General features: G+C 37.5%; 1 protein-coding gene across 8 annotated transcripts in view; it reads right to left on the bottom strand.

Moving 5' to 3' along the window:
• The window catches only part of LOC114046189 (probable phospholipid-transporting ATPase IH), a 222872-nt gene that overhangs the window by 77560 nt on the left and 128264 nt on the right, over positions 1–17048 (bottom strand). For all 8 annotated transcript variants that reach the window (XR_003569472.1, XM_027866424.1, XM_027866425.1 and 5 more), the window contains exons 3-7: positions 14601–14690; positions 13630–13710; positions 7816–7923; positions 3626–3754; positions 1362–1465 (exon numbers count right to left, since the gene is read on the bottom strand). Coding sequence is in view for 7 of the 8 variants with exons in the window: in XM_027866424.1 (XP_027722225.1) it covers positions 1362–1465; positions 3626–3754; positions 7816–7923; positions 13630–13710; positions 14601–14690 (512 nt within the window). In the remaining variant the exon portion in view is untranslated. The remainder of the gene's footprint in view (positions 1–1361; positions 1466–3625; positions 3755–7815; positions 7924–13629; positions 13711–14600; positions 14691–17048) is intronic.

The following is a 17048-nucleotide window of genomic DNA, read 5'->3' as shown; positions in this document are numbered from 1 at the left end:
GTTTGGTCCTAAATTCTTCCCTTATCCAGTATTTAACTTTCTTTACATTTTGGTGGACATCCTTAATGCATGGCTAGCAATACTGAATATTTTTGGTTCTATCAAAATTTTTCTAATATTTAAACAATATGGTACTGGAGGTCACTAAAATACTCTGAGAAGAAGAGGCCTCATTCTGACAGTCCAATTGCACTTGGATTTGTCTTTCGGTGTCAAGATAACTGTGAGTTCTCAAAGGACACGCCAAAGAAGCAAGACACTGGGAGTCGTGAAGACTTCACACCAATGGGCCTGATTACAAACTGTATATGTGCTTGTTATCCAAGCACTGACCTAGCAGTGCCTACTATGTACAAAATACTATAGACACAAAGACAAAAGAAATGGCTTTTGCCCTCATTCTACAGCTTAGGGCCAGAACTAAAGTGGGGTGAGGCAATGACATCATGAATGCGGATAAGTAAATTCAAGGTAATGTTAGGAGAGAGCTCTAACAAGGGGGTGGCAGGTAGGGAAATGAAGGAAGCCTTCAGAAAGGTGACACTTCAGTTGAGTACTTAAGTTAGAAAAGGTCTCTGAGAGGTCAAATTGAAGCAGGAATATAATTCAAATATGGAGGTCTACTTGGGTGAGTTCATCGAGGCAACAGAGGAGCATAATGCTTAAGGAACAGCTGCTAGTCTACTTTGAATGGGATCCAGGGTGGTTGAAGGAGAGGAATGTAAAATTTTGCTGCAAAGATAGGGGGGAGCCAGACTACTATGGGCCTTAAAATGCAAGACCAAGGATTTTTTTTTTTTGAGAGAACAAGGAGCCACTGAAAGGTTTTGAGTAGAGGTGTGACATGATCAGATTGCTATTTCAGTGATAACAATTTATCTATTGGTGAGGAGGCAGTCATGACAGTCTAGGTGAGAAGGGTCACAACTAGGATGGTGGCTATGTGAACGGAAAGGGGGAGGGAGGTGGAGGAAATGCTGTGAAGGTAGAATGGACAAGGCTTGGGAACTGATTAGCTCTGAGGGGAAAGACTAAAGGAAGGCTTCCACATTATGAACCTAAGGGACTGGGAAATGTGGTACCATCACATAAGTAGGGAAGAATAGAAGGATGAGGTAGGGAGAAGATAGCAAGCTCTATTTTTGGCACATAAAGCTGGAGATGCTGACAGGACATCCATGTGGAGAAGCTCAACAAAGCAAGTAGAAATGTAGAGTGGAGTCCAGGAGAGAGAAGATGGAGCTTTGTCATTCAGTCATTTCAGTCACATCTGACTCTCCCTGACCCATGTGGGTTTCTTGGCAAAGCTATTGGAATAGTTTAAGAAAAAACATTCAAGAAGTTATCAGGACTCCCCTTACTTGTAGAGGTCAGGCTGAGGTTGTTCACATTCAACGGTAGCATGTAAGCTGTCAATATCTTCTTCAGTTTGAAATCCTTTTGTATCTTGAACTGCATAATAAGTCTATCAATTGAAAAGAAACGTAAAGACGTAATTCAAAAATGAAAACAAAAAAGCTCCCTTATTTCCAGAAAAGCAAATTTCTTTTATTTCCTTAAAATGTATGCAAACAGTGTAGACACATAACACAAACACATGCATGAGCATACACAGAAAACAGCTGCTACATTCCTATTATATACATATTCAGGTCAATTGTGGTATTCCCTGTATCCAGGCATAGTCTTCCAAGGGCTAATTCTTCCATTTACTCATTTTCTTCATATCTAACAAATCCAATGGAAGTGACTGCTGTGATGGGGACATCAATTCATTTCCCAAACTTATCAATGGCATAGTACCGTCAACTTCCTATCTGACTTCCACTTAATCTGAAACATAATGCTGTTATGATCTTACTATTAGTATCTTTTAAAAAAACAACACATCTAACCAGGCAGCTAAAAATATCTGAGTATGCAATAGGATCTTGTCATAGAGCACTATCCAGTGAAAAAGAGGTTAACAAATCCCCAGGGAAGCAGGTGTGCATTAACAAAGAGGGTCTAAGCAAGCTGAGACACTGCACACTGGGCCCCAAAGTGCAGGGAACCTGAACCTTCCTTGCCTAGCATGGAATGAGGAAAGGAATGTCCCACAAAGGCCCAGTGGGTAAGGAATCTTCATTTCTATTCTTCCTCCATTTCTATTCATTTCTATTCTATTCTATTATTTCCATCTTTGGTAACGAAATTTTCAAAAACTAAGTGTGTTACAGGAGTTCATCATCTTCACTAACAAAGCATTAGCGTAATAGATTCTAAAAGATACACAAGGCATAAAAGACACAGTCCTTGTTTTTAAAGATGGTCAATAGTCATTTACCCTATTCCCTAGCTTTTAAGACTACAAAGAAAAATTAAAATAAATGAAAGTAATTATATACAAAAAGCCTGAAGTGGTACAAATATTCTAAGAGTTTCCATTCTGAACACTTAGGCAATGATGTTGCACTGAAATGCATCTTTCTTCTACCTGAGTTATCGGCTTCTATATCATTGGAATGCATTTGATGTGGGCCTAGAGGTATGCCTTTGGCATCTTTTGTAGTATTAGTAGGAGATGTTGCCCACAAAGGCAATTTCTATGGGTTCTTCAAGCTCTAGAGAAAGTTCATCACTTTTTTTTATAGAGGCTCTTTCTTCCTCTAAGGTACTACTACAGTTGTTGATTGAAGTAAAAACCTTAGTCACAGAGAAATTTCCTATAACTCAAAGCACTGTTGCCTATAATGTCCTATAACAAGAGGTTAATTCACTTAGGATATGTCTACACAGGAAACTAATCTCCCTTTCCACACATAGACATTTCTGCAAATGCAGCCTACTATTATGGTGTTTTGGACTTGCAAAACGTTAATTTGTTATTATGCATTACCCAATTTTGGAGCGATTAAAGGCTAAGAAAAGGTTTGGGTCCATTAAGCTATGGCCATTTCCACAAAGCCTTTGTAGCATCTTTGTAGCATACTCAATTCTCATATTTCTATGATAAAACATTTACAAAGAAGAAGAACAATTATTTTATTCATCCATCTATTATTAGTAATTGCTTAAAAGCAATAGCTAAAGCAGAACAGCCTATATCCAGTTGTGTAGAGAGAGGGCAAGAATGTAATTCTAATTCAATTTCGGCTTCTCAGGGTATTTTATATTAAAGCACTCACTGAACCGACAAGCACGCAATTGCCAGTAAAACCAGAATATATTGTGTTACTTGTGACATAATTCTGTAGTAGTCAGACATTAATTCTGACCACTAAAATTATCATCTGAGTCACTGCACCTAAAAATAAAAATACAATTTTAACCCAGTCTTCTCATACCAACAATTTATTCATGCAATTTTTTTGGTTAGTATTTACACTTGATATTCCTTATTTCAAATCACACCACCCTAATTTGAGTTATGACACTTTCTGTTATTCTGATTGCAATAAGTTACAGAGAGATTGGGGTGGAAAATGAAGGGAAGATGGAGGGTGGAACTTTTTTTTTTAAAGGAAAAACCATGGGGTCCTTACTGTTTGCCCTGTCCACACTAATTTCTCTAACAGAAGCCTGGTTTCTATGGTTACCCAAACATAGAACTAATAACCCCCAATTTAATGAAAGGATATATTACTTTATGACTTGATTCACCATCCAAGCTGGCTGTTGTAACATAACATGTTCCATCCTCTCTACTGCTAGAAAGAAATATTAAGTCACATGGAAAGGTTTCACCATCGTTCACCATCACAATATCTCCAACCTACATGGTGTGGAAAAAACAACAAAATTAATTTTCTTTTCAGTAGCTAATCAGCACACACATTTGTGGAACTGACAAAAGTTTCTCTCTCCCACTCCTCAACCTCCCTCCATTTTTTTTTTTTTTTGCTTTTTGGTGAGGCAATCAGGGTTAAGTGACTTGCCCAGGGTCACACAGCCAGTAAGTGTCAACTGTCTGAGGCCAAATTTGAACTCAGGTCCTCCTGACTCCAAGGCTGGAGCTCTATCCATTATGCCACCTAGGTGCCCCCCTCCCAACTTTTTTTTAAAGTAGAGGACACAGAAGCAGTCACAAGTGCTCCAAAAGGATTGGGAAGCAGAAAAGACTAATTTAGTTTAAAGAGAAGGTGTAAAAGGGGATGGAGAACAAATTCACTTCCACACTTCATAAAGTCAGTCTTGATGGTGTTCCGGAAAAATGTGCAAGCAATCTATTATCAATGTCAATCCATGGCTGACACTCAAAGAAGCAGAACTAACAGAAAGAAAAACAGGTAGGGGGATGCTCAGTGAAGCAGCTGGACTGCCAGGGTCAGGAAGACCTGCATTCAGATCTAGCCTGAGATCCTTACTAGTTACTTAACCTCTGTTTGCCTCAGTCTCCTCATCTGTGAAATGGGAATAATAATGGCATCTACCTCCCAGGGATGTAGTGTGGATCGAATGAGATAATAATTGTAAAGCCCTTAGCACAATGACTGGCACACTGAAAGCACTATGTAAGTATTAGCTATCATCATTATTATTGTTATTGTTATTCTTCACCCACAGTAAATCACAACATTGCTAAGGTTATTTCCAAATTTATGATCATATAAAGATATAGTAAATATAAACATAAAGATATAAAATCATAAAAAGATATATATGATATAAAAATCTTATAAAGAGGTAGCTCCTTCTTTGAAGCAACTGAAGTCCAGAGTTGGATTTAAAAATATCTCTTTATGACTAATAATGTAGACATTTAAAACAGTTGAAAAGTAAGAAAACTTCACATGACTGAGACAATATTTTGACTTGGGACAAAAAGCATTAGTGGAAGCTTTAAAAGTGCAACAGTGAAAATTGTTAGTGCAGTGCTTTAGAAATTATAATGTCTTTGGATGCTTGGACTATTTCAATGAAAACATATGTGCTTTGACACAGCTATCCTGCCTTAGTTCCTCCATTTGTAAAATGGGAAGGTAAGACAAGATGATCTCTAAGATCCCTGCTTACACTAAAATTTTATTATTTATTAAATACAAGGTTTAGTGACATCCAAAAAGCAATGTTTAAATACTACTAACACAGTTATTGAATCAGCATTGACTAAGCATGAAAAAAATAATCATAAAATAATGAGACAAGTAGAAAAAAAAGAAACATGCAAAAAAAAGGAAGCACAGGATTCTTTGCCATAAAAATCTAAAAAGAAATTGAGTTCAACTAAAGGCTTCTTGGACATCAGTTATATCTATCACCCATAGGAAAAACACAGTTGACCTGCCAGACTTCTACATTTCTTAATATCCTCCTAGAGGGAACGGCATCTGTGATATAGCTCAAATATCCCATTTATCCCCTTTCTCTAAGCTGAACTTTTAATAGTTTGTATATCTGGAGAAAAAGGTGCCACCAAAAATCAAGACATGACCAGACAGGATAAATGACTCAGGTTTAAAATCCTTCTGATCACTTAGGCTATCTAAACTATTACATGCAAGGCATTTTCAAGTCATTACACTTAGGGGCAGCTAGGTGGTACAATGGGTAGAGCATCAGCCCTAGAGTCAGGAGGACCTGAGTTCAAGTGCGGCCTCAGACTTACTAGCTGTGTGACCCTGGGCAAGTCATTTAACCCTAACTGCCTTAAAAAAAATCATTACAACTGATTCAATACAATAAATGGGTTTCTCTCCTATAGCCACATTTTGTTTACTAAATGACTGAACCTCAGAGAACTTTAAAATTAGTGGGGGACCATCTTTTTTCTCTTTTTTTAAAAGAAGTACTTTCAGCTTCCTACTTGAGACTGCCGCGCAAGTGAATCTAAAGTCTGGAGTCATTATGGGCAAGGAGAGCTACATGTCTACTGTCATCAGAAGAGTTTTATCTATTTTTTTTCTTCCTCTAATAGTAAATTTAACACATCCCTGGGTTTGAATACTCAGTACTACAAAGCTACATATTTCTCACAAGAAGTTCATGCATTAAAATTTTTACTTAGCTTAGTTAAACAATCCAGATCATTTCCTTTAAAAGGACAATGGCAAAGTCTATTGGCTTAAAAAAATGACAGATCCCTTCCTACAATATGGAGAAAATGTGCAAAGATTATAACACAGTTAAAGAAAACAGCTGTGAAATCTGGCCTAAGCTCTGAAGAGGAGTGGGGGGGGGGGGGGCGGAATGATGGGCTAATGTCAGTCTGTGATTTGGTGTGTCATGTCTTTCATCCCACATACACTTGCAAACATGCTTATACTGCCAAAGAATCCTAGTTTCCCAGAACTTACCCATTTGTTTGCATGAATCTGTACAATGGCCACAAAAAGACAGTTTGGGTCACCCACTGTGTCATAAACTCACCAGGTGAGGAAAGTAAATCAATTTTAAGATCATTAATTTGGAGCAAATGGGGAAAAGGCTAATCAGAATGATTGAAAAGTCAGAAAATTATATTGTGGCATTGTAAAGATAAAATTCTTACACATATAAAGTAATGATCATTAGCTTTACAGAGTGTTGTCTATAAGACAGCATAGTACAGAGGAGAAATCACTCATTTTGGAATGAGAGCACCTGGATTCAAGTCCTTTCTCTGATGCTGGCTATCTGTGTGACTTTGAGCATATGGCCAAAGGGCCACCCAGGCCTCAGTTGTCTCATCTGTAAAACAACAGAGTCGGACTAGAAGACTAACCTCTGAGATTCTTTCCAACTTATGATCTTTGACCCAATGACACAGTTTCCCAACCAGGTAAATATTTTATGTCACCAAAATAATAATAAATAATACAAATTTGTAGTACTTTAAGGTTTACAAAGACTTTCCCCATACCTTTACCTAACAGGCAATTTTATTTATTTATATTATTTATTTATCTCCATTTCATAGATGAGGAAATTAACACTAATGAAAGTTCAATGACTGAACCACGGTCACAAAACCAGCAAATGGCAAACTAGGATTTGAATTAAAAAAGCTCTTGATGTGAAGTCCAGCACCCTTTGCACTAGACCATGTTAACATAAAGATTTTTTTTTTTTTTTTGGTGAATGACTACTGCTCTTTCATCAGTTTTGAACAGCCAGCATTTGTGAACAACAAGCACTTATGAAGTACCTACTATGTGCCAGGCACTATGCTAAGCACTGGGGACAGGAAGTAAGGCAAAGAACAGTCTCTGCTCGCAAGCCACTGAAGGTCTCATGTGGGAGACACAAACGACGAGGTACAAACAAGTCATATTCAGGACAAACGAGCTCTAGCAGAGTAGAGCTTTGGGAACAGAGGGAGCGATGACCCTGAAGAATGTGGAAGTGAAGAAAGAATGGAGTATGAGGAGCCCCTGGGCTGCTAGCCTGGGAAACATGAGGAGACTGGAAGAAAAAGAAAAGGGAGGGGAAAGGAAAGGGACAGGAACACACTCAGGAGGACTGGTTTAGAAGACCATATCAATAATTTGCACATAAAATGGTGCTTCTCAAGTGACTGAAAATAGCAATCTGTTAAATATCATAATCTCTTATCCACAGGCATTTTTTCCTTTACACTACTAATTTACTCAGCAAAATCACAGATCCTTTTTAAGTCAAGGAGAGACATCAAGCCTTCGATTATGACAAATTACAAATTAGTACAGTTTTGCATTATATTTTAAAATTACTAAAATTGTTTTAATTTTCTTAGATGTCTCATTTTTTTCTCCTGTTTTATCAACTGCTTTCTGGTGTAATCTTATAAGCATTTTAAATTACAACATAATCCATTCTGTCAAGAAAATAAAGCTGCAATGGATCCTAAATAAGGTAATTTCACCAATTGTTCCTCACTCTCAAATTCCGGCTTTGTTTTCGAACAAGTTTGCCATGCTGAATAAAATGGACAGGGCACTGGTTCATTGCATTATCTGCTTTATGTCGAAGCCAGTCTTCATACCCCTACAAAAAAAGAAACAGAAAGTAATGAGTGAAGGAAAACAGGCCGTAACCACCTAAACTTTCAATAATTGAACATGCTTTTCATTATATTGCTATAACAGACCAGATTTATAGGTAGAAAGTTAAATTTCTATCTGATTCTATGAAACTACTTTGCAAAGGGTTTAGAATATGTATGAAATGTAAGTTAAGGGTCAGTTCTTATCAATTGACCTAGTGAAGAACAATGCCCTTCAAACTGTTTTTTTTAGTTGGGGGGCTGTACCTTATAAACATGGCCATGTCTCCACAACTCTCCTTCTCCCAGCATCCTTAAAAATCCCCTCTCTTGATCTGACCACTCCCATAAGCCTATGGTTCATTCTCATTCTCTCTCTCGCTCTCTCTCTCCCTCCTTTTGGGCTAACCGCTTTGAGAAAGCTGTCTACAATCAGTGCCTCCACTTCCTCTCCTATTACTTGCTTCTAAATTCTCTGCAATCTGGCTTCTGATCTGATTATCCAACTGAAACAGCTCTCCCCCAAGTCATCAATGATCTCTTAAATGCCAAATCTAATGGCATTTCTCTTTATCTTCTCCCCCCAAACTTTACCCTTCTTGATCTCTGTAGCCTTGATCTGTAATCACCCCTATCTGGATATTCTCTCTCTCTCTCTCTCTCTCTCTCTCTCTCTCTCTTTTAGGTTTTCATCATTAATATCGCTCTTTCCAGGTTCACTACCACTTTCTAGATCTACAACCAGGTTGTACCCACTAACTACAGATGTGCATCTCAAGCTTCTGTCCTGGGCCATTTTCTCTCCTCTCCAGATACTATTTCACTCAGTGATCTGTCATCAGTTTCCATGAATTTGATGATCTTCTGTAGACAGATGAATCTCAGGCTATTTACCAAGCCCTATCCTTTCTCCTGACATCCAGTCTCACATAATCAACTATCTTTTGTAAATTTTGAAATGAATGTCCCAGAGACATTTCAAACTCAACAAGTCCAAAACAGAATTCATTGTCTTTCTCTCCTTGCCCTCCTCTTTTCTGAATTTCCTTATTATTTCTGTCAAGGGCACCGGTATTCTCTTGGTTGCCCAACCTCAGAGTAATCCTCATTCTCACTTCATCCACATGTTGTCAAAGCCTGCCATTTTTATCTGCCCAACATCTCTTGTTCACATCTCCTCTCCACTCACACAAGCCAACACCCTGGCACATACCTTCGTCAATTCACTCTTGGGGTACTACAAAAGTCTTCTGGTTGGTCTCCTGCCTAATTTCCTTTGCTTAAGATGGAGTTGTTCAGACTAATGCCTATACATATGTGTGTGTGCAGTTTCTAGTATTTAATAATTCATTCTTAGTTTTTTACTTTTAAATTTCAGTATTGCAGATAACTCATATCTCATATTGCTGAGAAAAATGAAGCCAGTCAACATGAGGCTCCCCATTCCTCTCTCCCTTCACCTCTCTGAAATTGCTTGTCTTTTCCTATCTTCTTCCTTCTAGTCTCAAATGATGAAGTAGGCCCTCTTCTTATCAACACTAACCTTTCCACCTCAACTCTTGGCATCACCTTCTCCATCTCCAAAATTTTATGCCACTAAGCCTTTCTTTTTCTTGCTCACTTTCAATCTCTTTTCTATCACCAGACCTGGACCTCATACTTGAGCTTCATTCTCTGTCACTGGAGGTCTTTAAGCAGAGGCTGGAAAAGCACTACCTGGTAGTACTCTACATAAGATCAAGACCCAAGTCTTAGACCAGATGACCTCTGAATCTTAACCAACTATAAGTTTAAGATTCTGTGTCTTCTGACTATCTGATGAACACTATCATCAGGATGTCCTGTATTACCGCAAAATTAGCATATCTATAAACCAGAATCCATCATATTCATCAAACCAGCTATCTTACTCCTATGTGTTTTTCTCAGCTTCAAAGAAAGAGAAAAAAAAATCCAGAACAGTATGTCTATCCAGCATTTAGCTACTTTAGATTTGAGTACACAGAATATATATACAGTTGAGGAACATGTAAAATGAAAAACCTACCACTTGAGGTTTTTGTTATGGCTAACAAGGAATAGAGGTGTAGAAAGGAGTATCTCTGTATTTGTCACCAGATATGCGAAGGGAAGATGAACAGAGGCAGACAGTTATTTAAGCAGGGCATAGGGGAAGGGCCTTTGTTCCCCCAAAGGGCTGCCCCTGTAACCATAATCACTTCAGAACTGGAGCCTGGTCAAATGTTAAAATGCACAAGTAGAAAGAGAGACTTGGTTTCAAGGAAATAAACAAAAGTCCTGTGTAATGCATTTTGAGCATTCAAAGCATCAAGAAGACTGATAACTTTGAATACTTAAACATATATTTTCCTCTAACAATGGTCCTGGATTCCCTTCCTTGGACATTTTTTACATATAAGGTAGACAATTATTCTTAAGGGAAATTTTGTGAGCAACTTCACCTGAAGACAAAGGGACGGGCAAGACAATTCCTTGTGGAATTGTGTCTCTAGTCAAGATTTTAGGAGTATAAGCACAGATGACTTTCTTTTAAAGGACTGTCAGTGGCTGAGGCGACAGGGAGCATCCTGGGGGGATGAAAGCTGGAGAGTTTGACTCCAATGTACTGAAGACACAGTTAATGGATTATAATCACTTAGATAATTGGATCCCTTGAGACTCAACTGCACTCTTGTCACAGACCTTCCCTATCCACACCACCTGTTACAAAAATTTCTTGTCATGACTATAAGAGGGAGGGAGGGGGGAGGAACCTAGCGAAAACATTCCTGGTTCCAGGTCCCAAACATCTTGGCCTCCATGGCTACCACTTCCATGGTCAAAAATTTGTCAAGGGTTAGCAAGGAACAAACCTGCTTTTTTCCTTCGGGATGCAGTACTGATGCCACAGTATCAACATCAATCTGGAGAGGCCCAATTGAAGAATGCATGCTACAGGTGCAACTTGGTTTGATAACCATGAAATGACACTAATTTCACTGGGGTAGCATAACCAAAAGTCTGATTCCCCAAGTAAATGATGTACAGAGTTATTGGAAATATAATGAATAGAGACTGTGAGAAAATACGTTCCCATGTAACTGAGAGGTAGCCTGAAGCAGTGGACAGAAAGAGTCTTGGAGTCAGGGAAACCTGGGTTCATGTTTCCCCTCTTACACACACTGGCTGTATCACCTGATCTGTCAGTGCTTAAGGTAACTCCATAAACTGAAAAGCAGTTGCAGACATGCAATGGTACACTCCAAATCAAATGCTCTTTCCACCATACCACAGCACCATAAAAGAGATGTCATTTAAGCTAAAGCTTTTAAAATTACATCTGGATAGTTAAGTGGTTCAGAAGTTCTTAATTAATTTTTCAGAAAGCACAAAAATAGATTTTCCTGAATTACCAGATAACTAGAACTACAATGATGAAAATATGGATGATTCGGCTGTGGGTTTCACAGAAGCAGTAGAAGGCTCATTTTTTACTTGGAAAGTAAACTATCTTGGAATATGACAGCTTTGTGGCTCTTGTTAATTGCACATATACAATGATGTCATGTGGAACAGATTTTCTTACCATTTATGCTATGCTACTTAAATTACTGTTGTGTGTTTAAAGAATGATGTTTTAAGTAAAAGGTGTCTATCAGAAAAGCCTCACCACAACAGCTATTAGAAGCCGTCATCTTCCAAATCTAGGTGTCCCAAATGAAAATATGCTGTGCAAACAGCTGAATGTAATTTCATATGTTTCACAGGTTTCAAGTACCTAAGGCAATAGTTCCTTAATTAGAAAGCAGCATTTCTCTGAGAAAAAAACTGGGTGCAATTGTTTTAGTATTTTCTAGTTTTGAAAAATGCCACATGAAGATAGATGTTAAATATGCAGATAAGAAAGCACAGCTAGGATACAATGACGGCTATCTGACCTCACTGATTCAGAGGCTCCCCTTTGGTGATGCAGGTCCTTATTTTATCCTATGAGACTCTTCCTTGTATGCTCGCATGAATCCTCCACAGAGGCTCTAAACATGCTGGGGCCCTTCCTGTGTAGCTCTTGTCACTGCACAAACATCAATGGAGCCTGTGTGTGGTCCAAGGGTTATCCTTCACAATATCCTTCATTGGTCCACTTCTCCTTCTATTCTACTTGAGGCCACTTTTCCTGCGTAATCCACATAAAGGGGTCCCAGGTTGCAGCCCGCTCACATCTATCATCTATGGGCCCTTCTATTGTCCTTTAGATAACTTGCAACCTTAATTCAATAGGCATAGTGCAGCTAATAATGGATCAAATTCTCCCTTTGGGCATTGCTGCCATAGGGACAGAGACAACAAAAATAACCAGACCTGGGATTTCATTGGTACAGGGAAGTCCTGGATGAAGAAACTCAGCTCAGCAACTTCTGCAGTGTGTACAGAGGGATGCCTGGAGTACTGAGTGGTTAAATGGTTTGCCCAGCATTGCACAGATAGTATGTACCAGAGCTAGGACGTGCACCCAGGTTCTTCTTGACTCAATGGCCAACTCAATCCATTAGCTACCTCTTCTTTTAAGTGCCTTATACTTTAAAAAGAGAAAACATTATCATATTCTCGAGTGGTACCCCTTGGCAAATGTAACCTCTCTGGCACCATGGATTAGTTCAACTCCAGTATAAGCATGGAATATAGGTTCAGGAAAGAAGCTCTAAGCAGTGTGAATCTGGAAAAAATATGCCTTGGAACATCTCAGGCTAAGAAGACTTTTGTCCTGATGAGGATGGGAGACTGCCAGAGCTGATTTTCAGGGGTTTGGTGTTTTAATATGAATTTTTTAGATTCAACCCAATATAGGATGAACAAGTCAAACCAGACCTCTTAGCCTACTATAGAAAAAACTTAATTTTCTAATCTTGTCCCACCTCCTTGGGACTGGTAGCTGACCAACACTATGGCTAGTAGTTAGTCAGTCACATTTTTTTCACATCAGGACAAGAAGAGAATGTTAGGTTCTCACATAAAGCCTGGTCAACTCCAAAAAAATCAAAGCATTCAATCATTAAATTTTAATACATCAAAGATCTGAGATATTCTTCATTAAGGATAACCTCTCTACCTATGCAAACTGTAAAATGACTCTTTGTAGTAATTAGTTTATACTTATTGACTACTTCAGTAGATAGTCTTCAAAAGTGGCTGTAATATAGAAATTCAATACTCTACAGTTAAATTGGTGGGGAGGCTCTCTTAAATTAACTAGGCTGGTCCTCTGGCCTTTAAATAACACAAATACAGTCCATCATCAATCCAACCCTAGAAGCCTTTCTAGCTGGGTAGTTCCAGCTAGAGAGTAGATTCTTCAGACCCAACTGTTGAGAACTTAAGGGTCACCTCCACACTACTTCAGCCGACTACTCAATTTTTAACAATTTTACATTTGCAGCAATTCAACATATCAGCATGTCCTAATGATATGGGTAGAAAAACCTGTGCAAAGAAGATATCAAGGAAGTCACACAAAGTCATAGAACATTCCTATTTGATCAAAAGTTAGTGGGGAAATCCCCTAATATAATTCTCTAGGTCATCAATCTAGCCAATGGATTGGGCAAGTTCTCTTAATTTAACACAAGTATAAATCAGCATAAGCCTGTAATAGAAAGAAATAGAAAGAAAATGGAACAATTTCCTCTTAATTTTGAGGATAAAATTCTTACCTGTTTGATAGCTGTGACAGCAATGACAAAGAATAAAGGAAGTCCACTTGTGACTGGACTTGTGGGTGTATCAATAATCAACTGCAATTAAAACAAAATTAGGCAGTTTATTTCAAAATACTCAGCTTGGTGACTGATTCTTGATCAGTATCCAATATAAATCACAATAGCACTTACTTCTGATTTTTCAACATATTTTATATCTTAACAGCCTCCCTGTGAGACAGGTAGGGCAATTACTATTCCCAGGGTACAAATGAGGCAGCTGAAGGATAGAGAGGTTAAGTGATTTGCTCAAGACAGTACAGCTGGTTAACTGAAAAGCGGTGTTAGTCTGCCCAGGGCTTACAACTCCTACCAACTGGATAACCTACAAGTTTGGGAACACCAGAATGCCAACTCTGTGTGTTAACGAAAATATTTCGAAAGCATCTAAGTGCTTTAGGAAAATAAAAGTTCTTTCTTAATGTTATTCTTACTCAAGGTACATGAAGTTGATCAACTAGCTAAGATGGTTTTGAAACGCTGAAGTTGCTTTGGCTTTCTTTGGAGTACGTGTTCATATTTTGGAAGATTCTAATCATATTAAGGCATAGACTTGCTTAGTTTTTTTTCAGTATTTATTTACATGATCAAATTAATTCTTGTTCTTGTCTTCTGTGTTCAAGGACCAACGGTGAAAAAAATAAGCAACATTGCCTCACACCCCTCTGAAGAAAAGGGTTACATAATCACTGAAAAGTAAACTTAATGGGTATGTTTAGCCTGAAAGACAAATCTATTACAAGGGTCTTGCAGTAGCTGTACCATTTACTCATGAAGAAAATTAAGTAAGAAGCTGTTCTCTTACAATAATGGATTAGGGAACAGTCCTTTTTCTTATTAAGTAAGCAATAAGTCAGTTCCTGAAGGGTATGACACTTATTCACTGTGATATATATAATTTGGTGATAGGAAGTAAATGGACTTACCTGTACCAGAAAGATGATAAGAAAATAAAAATTGGCTATTCTTCTGAACTGCTCAAACAAATTCTTGGGTATGAAGTTCCAAAATGTGTACTGTACAAAGAAAAAACAAAGTGATCAATTTTCTTTCTTTTCTTGGTATATGATCAGATATTTGTTCTTAAAAGGCTTTTTTTTGGGTCTGTGTTCTCTTCTGCAACATGGTGAATGTGGAAATATGTTTTGCATGACTATGTAAAATCTATATCAAACTGTTGCCTTTTCAACAAAGGGGGAGGAAGGGAATTTGGAACTCAAAAATTATTTTAAAAATGTTAAAAATTATTTTTACATGTAATTGAGAAAAATAAAAACATTCCAAAAAATAAAATGTGTTTAAAAATTTTAATGATGAGTTTAAAAAAAAAGAAATCACTGTCACTTTCCACTGATTCCTTCACCCATACCTGCAGGGACCTTACCTTCTAACAAATAAAGTCAAGCAAAACAACCTAGCACCATGGTTAAGTTTAAGACGTAGGCTTCATTCTCCACCTCTAGACTACCACCCCTCTATATGGAGGCATCCTCCACCATCAATCTTCTGAAGTCATGATTGGTCACTGAAAATGTATTATTTTATACACTATTTCATTTCATGTAGTATTACTTTGTGATGTGCTAAGCAGCATTAATTAAGAGTTTAAAAACTACTAATGAAAGGTAGCCTGGAGTAACAGGTAAAAGGACTGGACACAGGACCAGGCCAGATCTTGGTTCAAAACCTGCTCTGACCCTTACTAGCTGTGTACTCAAGGGCAAGCTACTCATCCTCTCTAAACCTTAGTTTCCTCATTTGTACCATGAAGGAAATAATACCTATACTACTCATCTCTCAAATTTGCTTTATGGATTAAATGCAATAATGTATGCAAAGCATTTAAACCGCTATCAGCTATCAATTAAAAAGTAAATGCTCTCATTGACCCTTAGTCAATTTGTTCAATGGATAGAAGAATTAGTTGTTATAATTTAAATTTTGAAAACTTAAGTGGAAATTCATGGGACTGCAGAAATTCAAAAGAAATTAATTAAATGCCTATTATGTTTAAAAAAAAAAGACAACCTAAGGATACAAAAACAAAAAATGAAATGCTCACTGTACTAAAGTAGCTAAAAGTCTAGGGGGAGGGGTAGACAAAAGTTAACAATTAAGGATGACAGGAAGCAGGCATGAGAAACAAAGGAGAGTTTTCCATACTTTACTGTAGAATTTGAAATATTAAATTCTAGCTAATTGAAACTAGTTCATTATACCTTAAATAAGATGGACATCTCTCCAATTAACTGATAGCTATAATTCTGAACATTAAATAATGTGATAAATTATGAAGTTATACAATTAAGAATCTCAGTTATTTCTACTTTGTCATAAAAAGTATTTTTTGAGAGAGATTCAAGAAGATAAAATTTGCTTTCACATAATCTCTGCCTTAGTCTGAAAACTGTTTCCAAACGATATGATTGATATAAAATTTTTTACCCCAATTATCAAAGATTCCTTAACTAGAACATCTTTCAGAGTAATCCAGGAATATGATTGGCTCCAATACTTTTATAAACATGTACATTTACTGAATACTTGTTTCCAAAGCAAAAGTCTATTCTAAAAAATTATAGTTGAATACTAGTTTTTTTTTTTTAAATCCATTTGGTAAACATCAAAATGGAGATTATTATCTTGGGAAAAACTAAAAGAGGGTCTTGCTTCAATTCTTTACTAACTAAGGAATATAACACTTCCCCTCAATATTTAACCACCACATATCTCTAGTTCATTTGGGTTAGACTCTTCATATTTGTATGAGAATCTCAGATAATATCACTTTTTTTTTTTTGGCTAGGCAATGGGGTTAAGTGACTTGCCCAGGGTCACACATCTAGTAAGTGTTATGTGTCTGAGGCCGGATTTGAACACAGCTCCTTCTGAATCCAGGGCCGGTGCTCTATCCACTGCGCCACCTAGCTGCCCCGATAACATCACTTTCAAACATAAGTCCCTAATCAGTATAAAGGCTATAAGCCATTGATTGTATTTATGACTGAGGCTTTCAAATAAATTTCATCACACACATTTATGGTGAAAAATGCTTTGTTCTTCAAAGTTTCCACTTGCTCAACTCAGTATTATTCCCAGAAAAGTTAAATGAAATGGCTGCCATTCTCCATCACGCTTAGAAACCATGAGCACAACTTGTCCAATCCCATTGCTACTCAGAGGCACAGGTCTGCTAACTCCAAATGCAGCAGCCCTTTCACTATACATCAAGCTTCCCATGCTTCAAAGCTGCTTTTTTCAGCATTATTTTTTTTGGCGCAAGCTATTGACTTGTTTTTCATGATTTTCTTGCGTCATTCTCATTTCTCTTCCCAGTTTTTCCTTTACTTCTCTTACTTGCTTCTCAAAATCCT

This window comes from Vombatus ursinus, unplaced genomic scaffold (genome assembly GCF_900497805.2).
Source record: "Vombatus ursinus unplaced genomic scaffold, bare-nosed wombat genome assembly UNPS02014781.1, whole genome shotgun sequence".
NCBI classification, from domain to species: Eukaryota; Metazoa; Chordata; class Mammalia; order Diprotodontia; family Vombatidae; genus Vombatus; species Vombatus ursinus.
This window is presented reverse-complemented; position numbering and strand designations above follow the sequence as displayed.